Source organism: Phycodurus eques, chromosome 5 (genome assembly GCF_024500275.1).
Source record: "Phycodurus eques isolate BA_2022a chromosome 5, UOR_Pequ_1.1, whole genome shotgun sequence".
Taxonomy (NCBI): domain Eukaryota; kingdom Metazoa; phylum Chordata; class Actinopteri; order Syngnathiformes; family Syngnathidae; genus Phycodurus; species Phycodurus eques.
The window spans coordinates 17,296,518-17,318,371 of record NC_084529.1 but is presented as its reverse complement, the minus strand read 5'-3'; the positions used below and the strand labels follow the sequence as shown (position 1 = coordinate 17,318,371).

Genomic DNA, 21,854 nt, shown 5'->3' with positions numbered 1-21,854 from the left:
AACGTAGCATTATCGTACGACGTGACGTTATGGTGAATCCTTGGCCGCCCCAAGCTTCTTGAGTGACGCTAGCAATATGGATCAATCAGAGCAGAGTTTTTTATGAGGAAGATGAGCGAACTAATCACAGCAAAGCTTATTTACACAACACATTCATGACCAATCGGACAAAAAGTGATGGAAGGGGACCTTCAAGTACATTTCAAAGGCTGTACTTTTTTACTTTTATGTGAGGAAATGAATTAAATCAGTACTTCTACGTTTACTATGAGAGTATTTTTTGTGTGTGCGTGTGTGGGAAAAGAAAACTACAGAGTACTTTTGATACAGTACCTTATTTAGTCATTAGTCCACACCAAATTGTTTCCGTATTGGTCTTACATGTCCTGCATGCACTTTTACTTCCCGTTTCTTTATGACACATCAGGTTTTGCGGTCCAACATGGAGTCAGCACCGCACGTCAGTTGATGACGCGGTCGGGTTTACCTGTCATAGTAGGGCCGGTGCGCCCGGTGGTCCCGGTCGTTGCCATACTGGTCGTAGGGCCTCTTGCGCGGCGAGCTGTTGTTGCGGTAGCCGCCCGAGCTGCGGTACGAGTCACCGTGGGCGTGCCGGTCGCTGTAGTGGTCCTTGTAGCGGTGGCCGTCGTACGGGTGATGACGCTCGCCCTGCCACGACTGGTTGCTGTTGCCCGGGTGGTTGTACTTGCGCTGCCAGTCCCCCCGGTCTGTGAGTACATTTACCACCATTTACCATCTGATCAATCCAAATTGATACTGTTAAGATTACAAACACTTTAGTACCATTTCTAGTTCCAAGAAAATCCCATTCTTTTGTTTGTGTACCGTAATACCCCACTCGGGACCGTACCCTTCCATGAATAACAGTAAAAAAAAAGGAAAACATTTTAAAATATAATCGTAAACATTATATAGTTTTACACCATATTCTAATTTATTAAGATGCGTCCGTACAGTGCCGCATTACCTGTACATTGTACCTGCCCGATGACAAAAAAAATTCATCTCCAAGAGGACATTACCATCATTGGGAAAGTGTCGTTTGCTGTAATCTCGGTGGTGTCCGTGCGGGGCCGACTGCATGGAGTGAGACGAAGCCGACTGCGGACCCGCGGAGTCTCGACCGGACGCCGAAGCATCCGCCCGGAAAGATTTTCCTCTACCAGAGGACTCGTCCTTCTTCTTGTGCTCCTTCTGGAAGGGTCCGAACGAAGCCCAATGTCAGGATGAGGAGAGTGACGCACAAGATGAAGATTATGCATTTGCGAGCCACTTACCTCTTCCTCGTGTGAGCGTTTCTTCTGGGCCATTTTGTAGAGCTTGTGCAACTTCCGGGCGCCAAACTCCGTAAACTTGGACACAAAAATCCAGAGGTTTCTGTGGAAAACACGTAGGGCGTTATATTATTAGTCATATGAGTCGTAGTAGAGTATCTGTATCAGTACAGAAAATTCCTGAGGGTGGACTGAGACCACAACAATTCTAAGACCACTTTGATTAAATTTTACCATTAGATGTGGACAATATGGGCGCAATATCACAATATTTGTATTTTTTAAGACATTTTAGGACATTACGAGTTTATTTCGTTCCGTAACCATGCTCTTAACTCAAAAATTCTGCTGTCTGAAATCCTCTTTCACAATTGAAATGACTGGAAATATCATTAATCCGTTCAAGCTTCCAGATAACATGGTTTTTGAAAAGAAAAAAAACTATAATATTGCACTTTATAAAAACATACAGTAATGACATAATTAAATAGAATGCAAAGACTTAAACGTTTTGTCACATTTTGTGCTTCGAATTAATGGACAATGTGCCGCTCCTTCTGGTTGGTACGACTTGTCCACCTGGGGACAGCATAATACAAACATTCGGATACACATAAAATAAACCGGTCGCAATTCCTCAGTTAACTGCAGAATATTAGTCGTTCTTTGCAGAGGATAATGAATATATGCTTGTATCGTTATATTATTTGTCAACGTGTTACTCCACCATTTGTTTGCAAATATCCGTCGCTTAAAGAGTTATAACACCGCAACATTGGTGCTATTCATTAGCCCATCTATGGCGTTGCGCATTGTTCGCTAAGATTATGCTTAACTAACTCCAAGGCAAACTTCTGTGGTTTAAAACACAAGTGTAATTCTTTTTGTTTTATGTTTAGTTTAAGAGTAAGTTTCAACTGGGAGTGGCAATAAAAATAAATACATAAATAAAAAATAAAAAAGTCGAGTTTAGTTCACTGCCAACACACTGCTTGTATCTAAAATTTTTGCTCAGATGTCTATATACTGTGTGTGTGTGTGTCGAAAAACTCGTAAATGGGGTCACTCATACCTCAAGGCACCAATGTACATCTGCTTCAATATGATACCTTTCCAAAATTCCCAAGCTTTACTTCTCATGGAAATTTACCAGAAATGTTCCACCCAAGTGCAATTCGTGAAGGCACAGCAACCGCGGTGTAACCATCTTACCGTCGCCATGTTTTCACATGCTCGGGGTCACTGTAGGCTTTAAGGCACTCGGTGATCCGGTCTCCGATCTTCAGCAGGCACGTGCGCGTGTGCTGGAGCTGGTCCTGGTCCGACAAACCCTCGTCCGGTTTATCCAACTGCTTCAGGGCCTTCTTGACCGGCCTCATGCGCTCCTTGCACTGGACGCATTTGATGAGCTTGTTACAACTCCACACATGCATCCAAACCATACATCAAGTTGGCTCGTCTCAATTCAAACTCACAATACTGAAAGTCTCCTGGTCCAGTTCGTCATCTTCCTTTCCTTCGATGGGAACGGGGTCAGAGCCTGCCGTGATGTGAACGGGTCCTTGACTTTTCCTCCCTTTGGCTCCTTTCGCCTGAAACATGCAAAACTCGCACATTAAAAAGAAGCAGTTCAAACCTATAATAATGTATACACAGGAATATCATTACTTCTCATAATGTTTGTAAACAACAGGCACCAAAGTACTTCCAGACGGAAGAAAAGCAATTGGCAACTGACCGTTGACCTGAATTGACACAATGACAAAAACTTGTTTGTTTAGGTTTGTGTTGCTGGACATACAGCAGTTTTTTGTTTTTTTTGATGGGGGTGGGGGGATTCCCCTGAAAAAAAAAAAAATCAAAATTAATCCCAAAACCTGTGGGCGAGGATGATAATTCGATTGAATGCTATAAATAGTTGTACAGAGAAGATTCCAAGACTGCCGAATCACAGTTGCAGCAATCTTCTGCTTTGCTGGGCTTCAAGTGAGACTTTTCAAAGCAGAATTAATGCAAACATCGCTTGTGTGGGTTTTTATTTAGATTAATCCTAACCCTAACCAAATGACCCTTATGTTGTGGCCAATGTAAAACAGGGCACAAAAGTGAATTTACCTTCTCTTTTTTGGCCTTGTTCGCCTTCTTCTCTTTGTCCCCTTCCTTCTCCTTCTTCGGAGTTCCTTGCTTTTCTTTGTTCTCCTTGTTGTCCTTCTTCTTCTGTCGTTTCTTGGCGGGGGACTTTTCTGCTCCTTCCTCCTGCTCAAATGTGACATTGTTGGATAATTATTGCATTGGACATAAAAAGTCCACACAATCCTGTTTCAAGTGTCAGATGTTTTGTGGTATAAAAAACCAAGACCAAGATAAATAATTTCAAAACCTTTTTGACCGATGTGACCTATAACCTGTACAAATCAATTGGGGGCGGGGGGGGTTCATTTATTTTTCGAGAGGTAAAAACAAAAAATAAATGACCCACAATTCCACTCTGAAAATTTCTTATATGGAATACTTTCAAATATCCCAATATTAACTTCCTAAGGACATCTAATTTAAATTTTCTGCATGTGTCCAACCCTTTTGCAACTCGAATCCAGCCCAAGTTCTCTGTTACTGACCTTGAGCTCGCCCTCTTCTGACGGATTGTCGGACAAGCGCGGGGACGAGATGTCGTTGCCCTGCTCATCCTTGACAACCTTCTCCTTCTTCACCCGAGGCTTCCTCTTCCTTACTTTGACCTGGTGGTGAATGATGAGGGACATGGATTGAAATACGGCGACAACAGCAGCAACAAGCTGTCGGTTCTCGGCTCACCTCGTCCCCCGTTTTTGACACATCTGCGCTGTCTTGTTCCTTTTTGAGCAGTTTGAGTAGATATTCGGCTCTCGCCTGCAGCTGCTTGGCCTGAGGCTTCTTGCCTGGATCGTCAGGGAGGATCTGTGCGGGTAAAACACAAAAATGGATAAAATCAACTCTAATTGGGATATTTTTTGCCCTGGCTTTTGATATTTCATAGTGCTAACAAATTACAGGGAGTCCATGACGTTGAAGAACTAGTTTGCACAGCGGTGTAAGAATATGTTGTCACACTCAGTCAATGCCATACTTATTATGGTTTCTCATTTGATTTATGTCATAGATGTGTTTTTCATACAAATATTTATTGTAGTTATAACTTTAAAATTACGTTGTAACAGTGGTAGGCAAATGTTTACACAGAGCACCACTTAAAACCAAAAGATTACGTTCAGTGAAGGTCCCCCCCCCCCCCCTCTTGCTGGTGTCTACATTCCGCCTCAAGCGAATATGAAAGCAAAATTGAAAAAAAACACCCGGACTCACCCCTCATTATCCTCTGGGACTTTAACAAAGCTAAACTCAACCACGAACTCCCTAAATACAAGCAGCACATCGACTGTCCCACCAGGGGAAAATAACATTTTAGACCACTGCTATACTACACTAAATAACACATACTGTGCCAAACCTCGTGCAGCACTGGGCTCGTCTGATCATTGCTTAATTCACTTAATACCGACATACGGACAAGAACTTAAATGTGTGACGCCTACAGTGAAAACAGTGAAAAGGTGGACCAATGAAGCAAAGATAGAACAGTCTAAAGCTGTTTAGACTGCACAGACTGGAGTGTCTTTGAAATTTTAGCTGGCAGCCTGGACGAATATACAGACACTGTCACATCCTATATTAGTTTCTGTGAAGATGTGTGTGTACCAACAAAGTCATTTCGCACATTCAATAACAACAAGCCGTGGTTCACTGCCAAACTTAAGCAACTTCGCCAAGCTAAGGAAGGCACATATCAGAGAGGGGACAGGGCCCTGTATAATCGAGCTAGAAACCAGCTGACTAAAGAAATTAACATTGCAAAGAGAAACTATGCAGCAAAGTTGGAAAAACAGTTTAGCGCTAACGACTCTAAATCAGTCTAGCATGCATTCCAATCGCTTACCAATTACAACCAACGATCACCCCAAGCTGAGAACAATAGCACACTAGCCAACGACTTGAATACCTTCTACTGCAGATTTGAAAAGGACACTTTCACTTTCATATCTGTTGTTGACCAATACTGGCCACACATGCCAGAGTAGCATCTGGTCCACTTGCACACTGACTGAGGAGTATCTGCAACATTTTCACAATCAACATTGTCCCAGATTATCACACTACTAGTCACTTTAAATTACATGCACTCCTTGAAGTCTCGAGGTTCTTTGCACAATGGTCATTGCACCGGACTATTGCTATATTAGTCATTCAAACTGCATCTTTTTGCACAATTGTAAAAAAAATAAAAAATAAAATTGTACCGGCATTACCAGATAACTAGCAATCCTTTATTGCTCAGTGACTGTTTTTCTCAAGGTGGCACGGTGACTGACTGGTTAGAGTGTCAGCCTCACAGTTCTGAGGACCCGGGTTCAATCCCCGGCCCCGCCTGTGTGGAGTTTGCATGTTCTCCCCGTGCCTGCGTGGGTTTTCTCCGGGCACTCCGGTTTCCTCCCACATCCCAAAAACATGCATTAATTGGAGACTCTAAATTGCCTGTAGGTGTGACTGAGTGCAAATGGTTGTTTGTTTGTATGTGCCCTGCGATTGGCTGGCAACCAGTTCAGGGTGTACCCCGCCTCCTGCCCGATGACAGCTGGGATAGGCTCCAGCACGCCCGCAACCCTAGTGAAGAGAAGCGGCTCTGAAAATGGATGGATGGATGTTTTTCTCAATGTCTTTATGTCTCATAAGTGTTCTCTTGTCGTACTAGAGCGGCTCCAACTACCGGAGACAAATTCCTTATGTGTTTTTGGGACATATTCGGTTCGGTACGTGCAGATTCACCTATACACAGATTTAAAAAAGCATTTACAAAAATGGCTGTCAACTATCCACAGATTATCCCCTATTTCCTTTGTATTAATTAAGGCAACTATAAAACATTTTGGGGGCGCATCAATTACACACAGATTTTTGGTATATTTTTGGTATTTTTGGTATTCGTGTCATGATCCCATGGGTTCCCTGTACTGTACTTGCCTTTTCACCCAGCTTGAGGTCAGGATCGGTCTTGATCAGATCCCAGTTGCTGAATCCGTGCTCGTAAATTCCCAGTAAGAGCTGAACGTCATCTTCCACATTCCAGTCCACGTCGAAGTGGGCGACCTTGACTCTGCAAGTGAGCTTGAACCTGTCGGAAGGCGGAGCAAAGGCAATTGTATGTGCGGCACTTTCCTTCCTCCGAATACATTGGCCTCTTGCTTACGTATTCCTCTCGGCTGGATCGGACGGCACGGCTTTGTGTAACGGCTCAAACTCCTCCTCGTGCTGTATAATGGACTTGGCATTGACCTGCACACCTGAGATCTTGATGTTGATTCCTCGCCGTTTGCCGGGACCTTTAGCTGCAATGGGCGCATTTTCACCTCTGAGGTATTTATTTTATTTTTTTAAATTGGAAAGTGACGTCCGCAACAAGTGCGTCCAGTTTACCTTCAACTGGGTTCTCTTTCAGGTTTTCCTCGTGCTCTTGCACTGCGGCCACACAGCTGGTGTGAATGAGTTCGCCCAGTCTCTTCAGGTCTGCGATCGACTTGTCCACCAGCTCAGAGTCCCGCGCTATGGCTTCCAACCTGGGGAGACAAAAACATCCTTTACTGGAAGTGCAATGCATTTGACGGTTTGACAATTTACAAGTCCCATTAAATTTCATGAGCACATTTGCTCAAATAGTGCCCGTACGGCATCGATTTACTCAGCTAGATGGAGAATGAGCATCCATTAGGCATGTATTAAAACATACAGAAAAAAGATCATTAAATAGATTGTAAAGATTTAAACAGTTTGCTGCATCATGCATTCACATTTCGATGCCCATTGACAATGTGTTGCTCCTTCTGGTGTGGCCAACTTAGCTACCAGAGGGCAACGTAATACTTACAAAATATTAGTAGTTGTCCCAGAGAATAAAGGTAATACTGTGAGTATTATTATATTGCCTACATTTGATGCTGAACAGTTTACATTCAAATTGTCGTTGGTTATAACTACTGCAACATTAATGCTAGTTTTGTTAGCCTATCAATTGTGTTTTGCATTGTGTTAGCATTCAGCTCGTGGACTTTCATAAGTTATGTGGTTTGGTTAAATACACAATGTGTAATTCTCCTTGTTTTAAGTTTAGTTTTACAGTAAATTTCAACTACCTTGATGCAAGCAATCGGCCTCTTTATAGTAGAATTGTTCACTGTCACCTGTTTGTTGTTAATTTCAAATGTATATATGTATCTATTACTAGTGCTAATAATAAGTTCCAATGGAGTTTCTTGAAAATCAACTTTAAACATCAGCTTCACAGATGTGTGTGTTGTTGGAATGTCCAACACAACACATTGTGTTATCAGTCATGGTAAAGGTAATTACAGCCAGCTTAGTGATTTTGTTTTCTGGGGATAAAATAGTGGGCCTTTATTTGAGCTGAGGTGCTCATTTATTACTCTGAAATTAATTGGGACACTGCGTTTATTAGAGTGGAGACCGCTATTAGAGGAAATACGATTTTTAAGTGTGCACTTACCTTTCAAGTGGAGCTGCAAACTTCTTGTAAGCCTTAATGAACCTGTAGCACATTAAGGAACATTCAGAGGCAAATGAGTCATCAGAACTCCACGGTACTGCTACCAAAACAGTAATAAATACTTGACCTGCGTATTTCTGTATCGTTAAAACCCTCCACGTTGTTCTTGCGGGCTCGAGGCCGACCTCTCTTCTTTGGCTTTTTATCTTCGTCGCTATCGTCGGTCTCACTGTCAGAGCCGGACGAGTGTTGCTTGAGCTTGGAGCCCACGTCACTGTCGCTGTCATTGGCCTGAGCCTGAGACAACAAATAGGGTGTAAAGTGAGTTAGAATTCTTGATCCTTGGAGTTTTACGGAAACATGTAAGTGTCATTAAAACACCTGGGAACCGTTTTAAATTGTAGGGGAGGAAATCCATAATAAGTCTTCTTTAACCAGATCAAACTGGTGTGTCTAGGCAAAACTGTTGATATAAAGCAAAAGCAGAAGCTTACCCGCTTGTTGGAACTTCTGCTTCTGGGCAACATGAAGAGATCCATTGCCCGCTGCTTCTCCTCCTCCTCCTCGACTTTACGCCGTTGCTCCTCGGGGATGATGTCATCCCATTCCCGAGAAGGCTTCTCCTCGAGGTCGGGAGCACTCTCCTCCATGCTGGAAAAATTGGCCACCTGCAGGTATATAAAGAGAGGAGATACAGAAGGTTATGTTTAATAGCACAGTGGGACCTCGGTTTAACGAACCACCCGGTTGACGAATAATTCGGTTTACGAACAAAACTTCAGGAGAAAAATGACCTTGGTTCATGAACATGGCTGCGGAAAAGCTCAGTTGTGCTCTAAATTAGCCCTCAGTCTCGCTCCTAGAAACGTGAAAACTGCTAGTGAGAATAATTAGGAAAACATAAGGTATTACTGCTGAAAAAAGGAGGAAATAATAGCTAAACATGAAAATGGTGATAATGTTTGTGATCTTGCGCAGTTTGTTTTGGGAAAATCTACCATTTGTATTAACTAATAATATTAATTAAATTTGTATAGTGCTTAACACCTAATTGCACTTATTATAGGCACACACAAACAGAGACTTAAAAACAACAACAACAACATCTGTGAAAGCAGCAGGGGCAACGAAAAACTCCACAGGAGGAGGAGCTGGAAGCTAACGGCTAGCTGGCAGGCTCAAGGAGGAGGCACTGGTCCCAGCCATCGAGTGTTAACCGCACCGAGAAGTGAATGTCTGCCCGGGTTCCACCTTCGGCCACAGTACAAGAACTCGCTCGTGATAGTGCTAGCAAGGCTTTGTGGTCTAATGTTTCCCTGTAAATCCCTTTTTTTTTTACCATGCCGACTTGCAGTGTGCTGGACTAACACAGCCTTGTTCACATTCACCATGGATACCGCAAGCCCAAAATGGCCGCCACATCCCAAAATGTGATGCAAAAGCCACATTGCATTCTGGGATCTGGCAGCCATTTTGGGCTAGCGGTATCCATGGCGAATGTAAATAGTACTATATGCGAAAAGGAAAAGATGGTGCCCAGTAATTTGCTGGGGAATCCACTGTGGGGTTTTTTTTCCCCACAATAAACAATAATTTCTGTTTTGCACAGTATTTATTTTTAACCACACACCAAAAAAAAAAAAAACTATAACTTCATTCTGGGTCTAGAACTGATTAATTGCATTTCCGTTTATTTCAATGGGAAATATTACCTACAGAGTTACATAATGGATTAAATTCATGAATCAAGGTTACACTTAAGGCTGCATCAATTAATCTAATAACTCGTACAACTCCGGGGAAAAATAGCTAACTGGCCAAGGGATTAGCCAGTTTACAGCTAGCCAACTCAACACTCTCATTTGCTGGTGCCCACATCACCCACCAGGCCAGGGTGTGCCTTTTAAAGCCATACACATTCAAAGTCACACATACTACAGTAGAACTTGGGGAATGGCAACCCCAAGTAGACAAAAATATGACCTGCACGTGATATCATGTCTAATAAAGCAAACTCAAATTTATCTCAATTAGTCAATGGGATAATCGGCAGACTACTCGATTCTAAAAAATATTTGACAGCCCCAGCTGCTGTAATATTAATGTAGCAAAGCAAAGCACAATGAACATGGAAGTACCTTAAACTGAGATAGGAGTTCATCAGTGGCATTTTGACCCTGGTCACTTTCTCTCGTTTCCGCCAACCTCAGGATCTCGTCAATGTCCATTTCCTGCACAAAAAGACAACATATTGGTTTAATTTCTAAATTGAAGAGACACGTGCTTTCAGGTCTTAATTAGGATGAATAAGTACCTGAGGTTCAGACTCTTCTCCTTCTGCCTCTTTAAAGAGTTCTTCTGCACCAAACTTGAGGATAGCGGTGAGCTCTTCCTTGTTAAATGGGTTCGAACTGAAGGACAAATGGAAGAGCAGATGTGACGAATTACGATAATAGTCATACAAGTGACTCAAAGAGGTCTCACTTGGTGTTGCCAGAGTTGCTGTCCAGTACAGTTCGACCAGTGGTGTCCATTCGCTGGATGACCAGATGGTCCAAAACCATCTTCTTCTTTGCCCTCTCGATGATGTCTTCCTCAACTGTTCCCTTGGTGACCAGTCGATATATATTCACCTATGACGGGGACAAAAGCATGAATAACTGAAAATATCCCACTAGACAGCTTCAGGATTTTCACACATTCCAATACACACGTGGATAGAACTAAGGGTTGAACTGATTAATTATGGTTGGGCACCGCTAGACTGTGCTGATAAAACCATCAATGACATTACTGATTAATAGACTTCAACTCAACTTTTATCACATTATAGTTGACTATAATAATTAAAACAGCAATTCAGAGAGGGCCATTATTATTTTTAGTTACATGAAACAAAACGTGACGCTGCACAATGAGTTGCTTGCGATTTCCACCGTAATGTACCTGTTTCTTTTGGCCGATCCTATGAGCCCTAGCTTGAGCCTGCAGGTCATTCTGAGGGTTCCAGTCCGAGTCGAAGATGACCACGGTGTCGGCCGAGGCTAAGTTTATCCCTAAGCCTCCAGCTCTCGTGGACAAGAGAAAGCAGAAGTCCTGGAAGACAGATGGCGCTCAGGTAACGTACAACAATACTTCCAGGAACGTTACCAAAAATGAAGATAATGTAGCCGCAAATGATTCCAAGTAATCAAGTATGCGTGTATAATTTTTGCATCATTCAAACAATCTCATACAGTTTTGAAACTACTAACATAAACACTGTATTGGTTATGGTGCTCAAGTCGTGAACATACCTCTGAGCCTTCGGCATTAAAGTGGTCCAGTGCTTGCTTTCGAATTTCTCCCTTGATGGAGCCATCTAATCGCTAAAAACAGACAGAGACAAAAAACACCATACTTAACAACAAATACTGCCAGCTAATAAGAACAGAGCCAGGTGCCTTGCCGGAGCCTGGTTGCTCTTCCATATAAAACAAATTGTCGATATAAATAACCACATGAACTCCCGACCTGGCCAAGTATGTGTGCCACAACGCTGATATTTGATCTACGTCAACATTAACACATTAGTCAGCAGCATGAACGCAGATGAAGATAAGACTTTTTATCATAGTACATGAGATTTACAGTGAGGCAAAAAAGTATTTTGTCAGCCAGCAATTGTGCAAGTTCTCCCACTTAAAAAGATGAGAGAGGCCTTAAATTTTCATCATAGCTATACCTCACTTATGAGAGACAAAATGAGAAAATAAAATAAAAATAAAAAATCACAGTCTGATTTTTAAAGAATTTATTAGCAGATTACGGTGGGAAATAAATATTTGGTCACCTACAAACAAGCAAGATTTATGGCTCTCACATACCTGTAACAACTTCTTAAAGAGGCTCCTCTGTCCTCCACTCGTTACCTGTATTATTGGCACCTGTTGAACTTGTTATCAGTATAAAAGACACCTGTCCACAACCTCAAACATTCACACTCCAAACTCCACTACGGCCAAGACCAAAGAGCTGCCAAAGGACACCAGAAACAAAATTGTAGACCTGAACCAGGCTGATCCGTGTAAGGGAAAGAATGAATGGGGCAATGTATCGTGAGATTTTGAGTGAAAACCTCCTTCCATCAGCAAGGGCATTGAAGATGAAATGTGGCTGGGTCTTTCAGCATGACAATGATCCCAAACACACCGCCCGGGCAACGAAGGAGTGGCCCTTGTAAGAACGTCCTGGAGTGGCCTAGCCAGTCTCCATAGAAAATCTTTGGAGGGAGTTGAAAGTCTGTGTTGCCCAGTGACAGCCTCAAAACATCACTGCTCTAGTTGAGATCTGCATGGAGGAATGGGCCAAAATACCAGCAACAGTGTGTGAAAACCTACAGAAAACGTTTCACCTGTCATCGCCAACAAAGGGTAAATAATAATATAAAGTATTGAGATGAACTTTTGTTATTGACCAAATACTTATTTTCCACCATAATTTGCTAATAAAGTCTTTAAAAATCAGACAATGTGATTTTCTGGATTTTTATTTTCTCATTTTGTCTCTCATAGGTGAGGTATACCTATGACGAAAATTACAGAACACTCTCATCTTTTTAAATGGGAGAACTTGCACAATTGGTGGGTGACTAAATACCTTTTTGCCCCACTGTAGATAGGGACCATAAAATGGTCTCCTGTTGACAAGTTTGAAGATTTTACGTCAAAGGATGGATGCAAGTTTGCACTTTCCCTTCCACACTACAATTGTGCTCAATTGAGTGTGTGGGCAGTGCTTATGGGCTTTTTAAGACTAGACGTAATACATTTACAAGTGGTAATATTGGCATCTCATGCCATTATGAATAACCACATACAGTGGTACCTTGGCTTATGTCTTAACGTGTTAATTTTTTAAATTTGTTTTATTTCTGTTGCTTGGTCAATTTGTGCTTTGTGTTGAGAACAAACGTTTTGTTTACTTTTTCTTGAATAAAAAAAACCTGTTACAAAAAAAACTAATACAAGATTTTCAACCATGAGGATTTTTTTTATTGTTTCAGCAGCAATAGTGGATACAGGAATAAAAAAATTAAACATTTGGCTGCAACTGCATTCACCTCTACAAAGTTGATGGAATAAATACGTTAAAATAACAAATATTGAAGTCATAATTTATTAACGATTACAATTATAGAGTAATTATATTGTGTAATTGAACAGTACGCAGAATTATTTTCATCCTATTACAAAAGAAATGCAATAACTGTCCTGCAGTAATTTTTAAAATATGGACATTCTGACAAATTGTTGTGTAAGTGAATTTCAATAGGTTGGCAGCTATGCACTCAAAGCCATAAATGCAATTTTACTAATAATTGGTATAGTTATTTCTTTTGGTGTTTGGTCTTGGTATCAGCCAATAATTCCCATTTCGGCGTGTCACTATTATAGATTACTTCAAATTTATTTAGGGCCTTATTCAAACATAACAGGGCAGCAAGTTTGACTCACGGTTAGCACGTCTGCCTCAGAATTCTGAGGTTCGGGGATTGAATTTTTTGTGTGAACTTTGCATGTTCTTCCCCTGCTTACATAGGTCTTGTCTGGGTACTCTGGCTTCCTTCCATGTTCCAAAAACATGCATTAGTTCAAAACTAAATTGCCCACAGGTGTGAATGTGAGTGGGAATGCTTGTCTATATGTGCCTTGTGATTGGCTGGCGATCAGACGAGGGTATATCCTGGCTCTCACCCAAAGTCAGCTGGGATAGGCTCCTGCTCACCAGTAACTAGGCTTTACACGATCAGAATTTTTGGGGGCGATCAGCGAACTTAAAAAAATGATAACCGATCCAATCACAAGATGGAGACTAAATGACTTGTTCATATACATAATTGCTCAAAAAACTATACTTACAAGAAATATATCTTTGTTCAGGCGGCACAGTGAACGACTGGTTCGCACATCCGCCTCACAGTTCTCAAGACCGGGGTACAGATCTCGGCCCCGCCTGTGTGGAGTTTGCATGTTCTCCCCGTGCTTACATGTTTTTTCTCTGGGTACACATCCCAAAACATGCAGGGTAGGTTACTTGAAGACTCTAAATTGCCCGTGGGTGTGAATGTGAGTGCGAATGGTTGTTTGTTTATATGTGCCAGGCGATTGACTGGCAACCAGTTCAGGGTGTACCCCACCTCTCGCTCAAAGATAGCTGGGATAGGCTCCAGCACGTCCACGACCCTAGTGAGGTTAAGCGGAACGGAAAATGAATGATTGAATGAATGAACATCTTTGTTCATCTATTTATGCCAGTGAGGCATAGTGACAGACAGAACAATTAAATGCTATTCTATTAGATGGCAGGAAGTACATACAGTAATTATTGTATCCACTTGTTGTGACATTTTTGTTTGTTGGTGTGGCGTGAGATTTTTCAAATGTAAAATATGTGCTTTGGCTCCATAAAGGTTGGAAATCACTGATGTAGTCAGGTCATGTATTCTAATCAGTCAAACCAACATTACAACAGGACAGAAATAATGGGTGCTAACTTACTGTAATTAAATTACTTTATTGTAATTACGTTACTTCACACACACACACACCGGAACGTTAGAGCATGATTCGACAGAACGCCGGTACAACCGTTAGTGCTAGGACTAGCTTGCTAGGCTACATAACGTTTTGTTCCCTGCTTGCGAGCCGTATCTGATTAAAAGTATGTGAACATACCTCAAGCAATCCTTGAATTAAAGTCCTCTCCAGAGCACCGGTGACCACCAACACACGTTTTTCACCATTTAGTTATATAATACACACGACATTGATTGTTGTTGTCGTGGCTGTGGTAACAAGTGTATCCGGTCTCGTTTGAGTTGACAAGATGAAGCCCGGTGATCGTAAAAAACGCGATGCAGGTAGTATCGGAATAACATATCGGAGTATCGGTCTGACAATCGTGAAAGACCAAATTTGTCTTGTAGTCTGATCCACGCATTACGTTTGTCTGTCTCAGACGTGTTATCTGTCCCACACCGCCGACTTTTTTGTTAATAACTTTATTGGTCGTCAGATATTTAAAGTACTACAGCAAATGACACGCGACAAGGCTAAAAATAAAGCTTTTGCATTCAAATATACCGTACACGATGGCGACGCGGAGTAAATGTGTTTTGTCATTGATCGGCTCGGCAAATTATGACATTAAAGCCGATCAGCATAAAATGCTAAATATTGGCCGATACCGACCAGGTTGATAAGATTGATGTAAAGTCTACCAATAACCCTAATGACAAGCTTCACATAAAATGGATGGATTGATTCTCTGTTACTATATTTGTTAATATAGCAAAAATCACGCCAAAATGGTGAATCCTACCTGGAACGGGTAACGTTTCTTGGCAAGGTATTCAGCCAGGATGTCCAACATCCTGACCATCTGTGAGAAGATCAGCACTCTGTTGCCTCGCTCCCTGAGCCGGGTGAGCAGCTTGTCCAGCAGCACTAGCTTCCCGCTGCCGCGAACAACAGCCTACGACACACGAACAGAGCCAACGTTTGATGACACCACCGTTCTATGTTGCTGAAGTTGTCTCGTGGCGACGCCCAGAGGTAAAGAGGGCCCACATCAGGAAACTTACCTGCATGTGTTCCTCTTGTGACTCGGGCTCTCCCTCCTCAGGCTGCTTGATGAGGAAGCCGTGGTTGCAGCACTTTTTCAGCTCCATAACAATGTTCAGGAAGCCCGAGGAGCTGCCTCGAGTGCCTTTGGAGAGAGCTTTGTAATTCCGTGTTAAAATCCACCTGCAAAGGTTGAGGAACAAATTAAAACAAGAAATCTTATTGAATGCATTCTTAAAATTACAGCAGTAACTCAAAAGTCCTACAATTCAAAGTTCAAATCGACATTTTCTTTAACATGCTAGCTAGATTCTTTTCATACTTGTATGACAAAGCATGTTAAATGTTTAAAAGAAACACTGAAAACGTGTAGAATTAAAACATTTTTGGTCTTTTGGCAAGGATCTCAAAAGTGGTTTAAATCTGGACAGTTACTCGTGTGAAGATTTAGATGTTTAATATTAGGAATGCACCAATGTCACTTCCTTCCAGACAGAGTACAATTACTTACATTTGAGTACTCGCCAGTACCAAGTACCGATACTTGGTAAATGCCATTACGTCTTGCAATTTAGATGAAAATGTGGTTCATTTTAATCGGATATTGTTCCAAAACACAAACTTTTTTTGAACACTCAAAATATAACATTTTAGAGTAACAACTTGTATCTCTAAATGGCTAACATGGCTCCTACTCCACCTGCCTGAAGGGTATATTGTCAGGCTAGTAAAGTAGCAGTGTCATAGTATCACAGCAAATTATTATTATTTTTTTTTTTCCAGTTCGACTACAAGTACAGTACAGACAGTATGGGCACTGATACTTATATTGGTATAAGTATGGAAACTAATTATGATGACACTTGTTTCAAATGTGGACACATTTTTTGTCTTTATTTTGTCTAACTTCTTGTATACTATCTAGATTCTAAAAAAACCTCGTGGACAAGTGATGATAAATAGAACTCAGCTGTAAAACACTTAAAGCAATGTATCTGTTATGTCCAATGTTTTTGTGATATAAATATCAAACGAATAAATTGAAAAAATTAAATCACCCTGCATTATTTCCTATGGGGGAAAAAAGCACATCGAAAATTTGAACAACTTTAAAATACACCTTAGAGGTTCCACTGTGTAATCTGTTTTAACGCAGATGACATTAGGAAAGGCATATAGAATCCTACTTGTAAAATTGTTTCTGCTGTGCGCTCATGTCAACACGGAGAATCTGCTCCACTTTGGCAGGAAGTGATTTCTCCACATCTTTTTTGACACGTCGGAGCAGGAAGGGCTCGAGGACTTTGTGGAGACTCTGGTAGCCGTTCTCTCTTCCTTTGCCGTGGTCATCCTCAAAATCCTCCCACGAGTTAAACCTGAGTGTACAACGCAGATTGAAACAATTAACTCTCTTTTGGAATATGTGCCTTCCTTGTTTGTGGAACACTGAAGGTGTGGAGTAGAACATACTTGTCAGGCATGAGAAAGTGCAGCAATGACCACAGCTCTTTGAGAGAATTCTGCAGCGGAGTGCCGGTAATAAGGAGCCTGTGATTCGACCTGAACTCCATTAACGTTTTGTACAAGAGGGAATCGTCATTCTTCAACCGGTGAGCCTCATCCACACCAAGGAACGCCCAGTTGATGTTGCCCAGGACTCCCTGAAGAAAACCATTGGGAGTGATTGCTTGTCTTTGTAAATGTGATGAAAAGAAAACACAGGAAACTAGCACCCACCTTGTCTTTGAGGAGAATTTCATAAGTAGTTAATAGTGCACTAAAACGGATTCTTTTGGTTTGGTGGTTCACCCACTCGTAGTCACGGATCTATTCACAGCAGAAGAAACAATACAGTGACGTCACATGATGAATAATATCGCACTTATTCCTGATTAATTCAATACAAATATGTAAGATATGTATGTTTTTTTTATTACAACCCTCATCGGATTGGTTCAGGAACAGGTCTTAATTCTGTAATAAAAATCCAGAACCCAAACAAACAAACAAAAAAACACCACAGCATTAACTAATCACTCTGCTTCCTCATTTAGGATTTTTCGGCATTTATTTCACTTGTTCTTTTATCTATCTTTACCCTTTCGCAAGTGATAATGCATCCTTAGGTCCTTTAAAGGGTGCTATATGTTTTTTTTTTTATATTACTATTAATATTTGTAAGAAAATGGTGACGATTACCAAAACTGTTACGACCATCTTATGTCACTACAAAAGACTACCTACTGTTTTTCTGCTCATGACGTCACCGAGGTAGACCACTACATTCATGTCGGGGGCCCAGGTGTCAAACTCTCTCTGCCAGGACGTGAGCGTGGACAGGGGCACCACCACTAAGAAGGGCCCGTACAGCTGATGCTGGTGGAACATGTAGGACAGGAAAGAGATGGTCTGGATGGTCTTCCCCAGACCCATCTCGTCTGCCAGGATGACGCTATTGCACCTGAAGAGGAGGAGGGGGTGATTACTTACACTGCTCCTTTGACATCAATACTGGTGAGCAACACTGTTAGACATTCTATTGTTTACATGGTGGTTGTCATTACATTTAATTCATTAATGGGCTTTGAGGTGTACTGTTTTTGTGGCAGTACTTCAACACACCTCCAGCCAGGGAACGGTCAAAGTGAATATTTCTCTCGTGTTTCTCCCGAAGCAGCTACCAATACTCCATATAATCTACTTTGCCTGAAATTTAATATAGTGTACAAATTCTAAAAGGTGAGTTTAATGACTTATACCGTTTGTAGAAAGTGCGAGTGTGTTTTGTTTGTGTGATGTCACATCAATTTGTTAACTATGCTAGCTAATACTATAGAGTGGCCTCATGTGCAGGTGGTGTGTTTGCATTGAATAATTTTCAAGTTTTTTTGTTTTATGTAACTTGGGTTCATGATTGTGCACATTCTAGATGCATGGGTGTGTTTCTGGTTTGCTCATAATTGTGTTTGTTACATACAATAGTAAATAAATCAATCTAAACAGACTACCAGTCTGTGTTCATGAACTTGAGCACACCCTTCTGAACATTTGAACTCCAGGAGACATAAAACCACTTTTTTAATGATCCTCTCCATTTTAAACACACTACCTGCACCAGGAGTGAGCGAGCCAGTTGAGCCCAGCCAGCTGATAGTCTCTCAGTTCGAGGTTCTCGTCTCCAATATACGTAGGTTGCTTTTTCAGAGCAACAAATCTCGGCCTTTGTTTCAACACCTAAGACGACAGAAGATTCCCAACAATATGAAGCGTTGACCGTTTATAGCAAAAACACCAGTGCCAGTTTGACTCGTACCTTGCAGTCTTTGGAGGGGACAGTTTTGCTGGCATTGCGGTTCAAGAAGCTGTCTATGCAGTGCTGAAACTTCTTCATAACCAGCGCCCCGTCTTCCCAACTGCACTCAGAGTACGGAAGGCCCATCCACTTGCACAGGTACTCGGGCTCGTTTGACAACGTCTTGTGACTGTGAGCTGGAGGAACGCACATTTAGTTGAGCGCTGTCTTCCAAACACTTAAATTGTTATAAAATATATTTACTTACATGGGAAGTCAGAGGATCCATGCGTTTTTCCTGTTTTGGTTGCTGGTGATGACATAAATCACATTAAAATGGGAGTCTACACAAATATCTGCACTGTGACTGGATCAGCTCTTACCGATTATACGCTCCACAAACTGAAACTGCTTGTTCAAGTCTGCGATGAGCTCCAGCTGGCAGTTGTGGAACTCCACATCCTCAGGAGATGCCTTCTTCAACCTGAAATATTTTTTAATTCATATATTCACATGTCGATTTAAAAGTAACTCCCCATTTTTAAGTACTTGTAATTTATTTCTGAACTATAATTCTTACAAGAAATGAACACGAGAAGAACGTGTATTGTATGGAGTTTTATTTCAAATTCGATATGGGCGCCAGCATTAGCCACCAGTTGGTTTCTCAAGCCACCTGGGAACCGCATTAACTGATTTCACAAGGAACTCTTGTGGGATGGAAGACATAACTTCTCGTATTCGCCCTTCAAGTTCTTCCAAAGTCGTTTTAATTTATTTAATTCCCATACATCATGGAAAATTCACAAAATGTTTTAGAAAAATATTTCATCATATGAATAAATTATAAGTATTTTAAAATAGAGAGTTACTTTTCAATCACCCTGTATATATATATATATATATATATATATATATATATATATATATATATATATTTTTTTTTTAAACAAGTTATAATATTTTATTAGATTAAGATAAAACATATTTTCACCATGCACTGAGCTCATCATTTTTCCTTTTGAAGTTGTCCAGCTTCTTCAAACCCTTTACTTTCTGCTGTGTTAGCGAGTCCATGCTCTCCCATGTGTTGTGGATGTAAGACCAGCCCTTCCACTTGACCAGATACTGAGTCTCCCCTTCGTCGTTGTTGGGGTCAAAGCCTTCACAAGGGTCACCGTTCTCCTCCACAGCGTACATGGTTGTGGGAGCACCCGTGGCTAAGATCCGCAAAGACAGAAAATCACATTTAATATTAAGCCTCGTTTGCAGTAAACAGTACAGTTACACAGTAAAGTGAACCGCATTGACAGATATGGCACCTAGTGTGGAGCTAGATACACAACGGTCCTTTGTGGTACTATACACAGTGGCACGTGCCAATAAAAGAGAGCAAATAATGTCTGACGTCCACTTTAGTAACTGTATTCCTCCTCTTTGTTGAATTCAGTAATTAGGTTTGTGTAAATCTATCACAAATTCACAGCTGTCTTTCATCTGTCAGTGGCATTTGCCAGGCTGCTGCTTGTTGTGAAGTTTGCCGCAAGTTAGCTCGAAACTCAAGAAGAAAAAAAAAGTTGGCTAAGCGACAGCTCATATTATTGAAAACCTCATAAGTCAGTCAGTCATTCGTAAGGCAAGGCACCACTGCGTATTATTTGAAATAAGTTTTTGATCACCTCCTTTTTTGCCGATCTTGGTGTCCATGACTTTCTCGATGGTCTCGCTGTCATCATCCTGCTGCTCCTCGCACGCGTCGCCCGTCATCTCAATCAGGTCGTCAGAATCAGTTTCAAAGTCATGTTGGTCTTCTTTATAGCTACAAAAAGGAAACAGCACCTACGTATATGATATACAGCGAACCCCCACATATTTAAGTTTAAGCATTTACCTAATTGCTGCTTTTTGGGGGTAATCTATCTTCCGTTATTCACTGACAAATGTAACTTTTCACTGTTATTGTCCATCCATCCATCCATCCATCCATTTTCTGAGCCGCTTCTCCTCACTAGGGTCGCGGGCGTGCTGGAGCCTATCCCAGCTGTCATCGGGTAGGAGGCGGGGTACACCCTGAACTGGTTGCCAGCCAATCGCAGAACCTTTCACTGTTATTGTGCTCAGGCCAACTCCCTGTCTAATGTAAAAATCTTGCTTGGTCGCCATTGGGTGACATCTTGGTGTCAAACACCTATGTTGAACTGAGAGGAGGAGCTTAATTTATTCAGGCCATAGCTTTGTCAAAAAGAAAAACATGCTTTTCTGTCATCTTGTGGCATCTATAGGCCATTACAAACCTTTTTGTGTGGCCATCAATTATTCACGGATTTTCGCCAAAGCGAGGAATAACTGTAAAAGGTTTACAGACCGACAATGCAGGAAAATAGTCGGATTTGTGGCAGTGTTGCCAGCAGCTTCACAAAAAAAAAAAAAAATTACCTTTTCACTTTGGTCGCCCCTCTTCGACGAGTTTGTCTTTTTGGAGTATCTTCGTCATCATCATCATCATCATCATCCTCCTCATCCTCCTCCTCCTCGTCATCCTCTTCCTCAGGTGAGGATTCTTGTTTCTTTGATTTCCTTGCTTTTTGGGACAGTTTTTTGTTTGACGATTTCATCTGAGGTCTGTAAAAGAGCAGATGAAGGCAAAAGAAAAGGAAGAGGGTGTGGGTTGATCCACTTTAGAGAGACCAAATCAAATTTGGGACAATTTCAAATGTCTTCTTTAAAGCAGGAGTGGGGAACCTTTTTCCTCACAATATGACCTCCAAGGTCCATGGGAAACATACCATACAGTGGTACCTTGACCATGTTTGTAACTCAAATCACTCCCATTTTAAATACACTTTCCCTCTTGAAAATGAATGGAAATGCCATTAATCTGTTCCAGCCCCCCGCCCCTCCCAAAAAAACACACCCACATTTCTAGAAGGAAAATAGCAGTGCATGAATACAGAGTAATAACATAGTAAAATAGAATGTAAAGAAATAAACAGTGTACTACATTTTTTTGGGCCATCCTTTCCACACTTTCAGCAACTCTCTATCTTTTCATAGACACAGGTCCGCAGTTT

The 21,854-nt window shown here is 41.4% G+C and overlaps 1 protein-coding gene across 4 annotated transcripts in view; it reads right to left on the bottom strand.

Annotated features, from left to right (window-relative positions):
- Nucleotides 1–21,854, bottom strand: part of chd2 (chromodomain helicase DNA binding protein 2) — a 40,176-nt gene that overhangs the window by 6,152 nt on the left and 12,170 nt on the right. For all 4 annotated transcript variants that reach the window (XM_061677809.1, XM_061677807.1, XM_061677808.1 and 1 more), the window contains 32 exons: nucleotides 21,220–21,405; nucleotides 20,463–20,602; nucleotides 19,778–20,003; nucleotides 19,167–19,267; nucleotides 19,052–19,093; nucleotides 18,805–18,980; nucleotides 18,601–18,725; nucleotides 17,736–17,952; nucleotides 17,229–17,318; nucleotides 16,962–17,152; nucleotides 16,679–16,867; nucleotides 15,512–15,674; nucleotides 15,250–15,402; nucleotides 11,184–11,255; nucleotides 10,834–10,983; nucleotides 10,372–10,520; nucleotides 10,202–10,298; nucleotides 10,026–10,118; nucleotides 8,382–8,555; nucleotides 8,015–8,184; nucleotides 7,888–7,929; nucleotides 6,804–6,943; nucleotides 6,577–6,715; nucleotides 6,351–6,501; nucleotides 4,110–4,232; nucleotides 3,914–4,033; nucleotides 3,411–3,551; nucleotides 2,771–2,887; nucleotides 2,508–2,686; nucleotides 1,299–1,398; nucleotides 1,044–1,215; nucleotides 488–728 (listed from right to left, as the gene is read on the bottom strand). In XM_061677809.1, coding sequence (XP_061533793.1) covers nucleotides 488–728; nucleotides 1,044–1,215; nucleotides 1,299–1,398; nucleotides 2,508–2,686; nucleotides 2,771–2,887; nucleotides 3,411–3,551; nucleotides 3,914–4,033; nucleotides 4,110–4,232; nucleotides 6,351–6,501; nucleotides 6,577–6,715; nucleotides 6,804–6,943; nucleotides 7,888–7,929; nucleotides 8,015–8,184; nucleotides 8,382–8,555; nucleotides 10,026–10,118; nucleotides 10,202–10,298; nucleotides 10,372–10,520; nucleotides 10,834–10,983; nucleotides 11,184–11,255; nucleotides 15,250–15,402; nucleotides 15,512–15,674; nucleotides 16,679–16,867; nucleotides 16,962–17,152; nucleotides 17,229–17,318; nucleotides 17,736–17,952; nucleotides 18,601–18,725; nucleotides 18,805–18,980; nucleotides 19,052–19,093; nucleotides 19,167–19,267; nucleotides 19,778–20,003; nucleotides 20,463–20,602; nucleotides 21,220–21,405 — 4,569 coding nt within the window. The remainder of the gene's footprint in view (nucleotides 1–487; nucleotides 729–1,043; nucleotides 1,216–1,298; nucleotides 1,399–2,507; nucleotides 2,687–2,770; nucleotides 2,888–3,410; nucleotides 3,552–3,913; nucleotides 4,034–4,109; nucleotides 4,233–6,350; nucleotides 6,502–6,576; nucleotides 6,716–6,803; nucleotides 6,944–7,887; nucleotides 7,930–8,014; nucleotides 8,185–8,381; nucleotides 8,556–10,025; nucleotides 10,119–10,201; nucleotides 10,299–10,371; nucleotides 10,521–10,833; nucleotides 10,984–11,183; nucleotides 11,256–15,249; nucleotides 15,403–15,511; nucleotides 15,675–16,678; nucleotides 16,868–16,961; nucleotides 17,153–17,228; nucleotides 17,319–17,735; nucleotides 17,953–18,600; nucleotides 18,726–18,804; nucleotides 18,981–19,051; nucleotides 19,094–19,166; nucleotides 19,268–19,777; nucleotides 20,004–20,462; nucleotides 20,603–21,219; nucleotides 21,406–21,854) is intronic.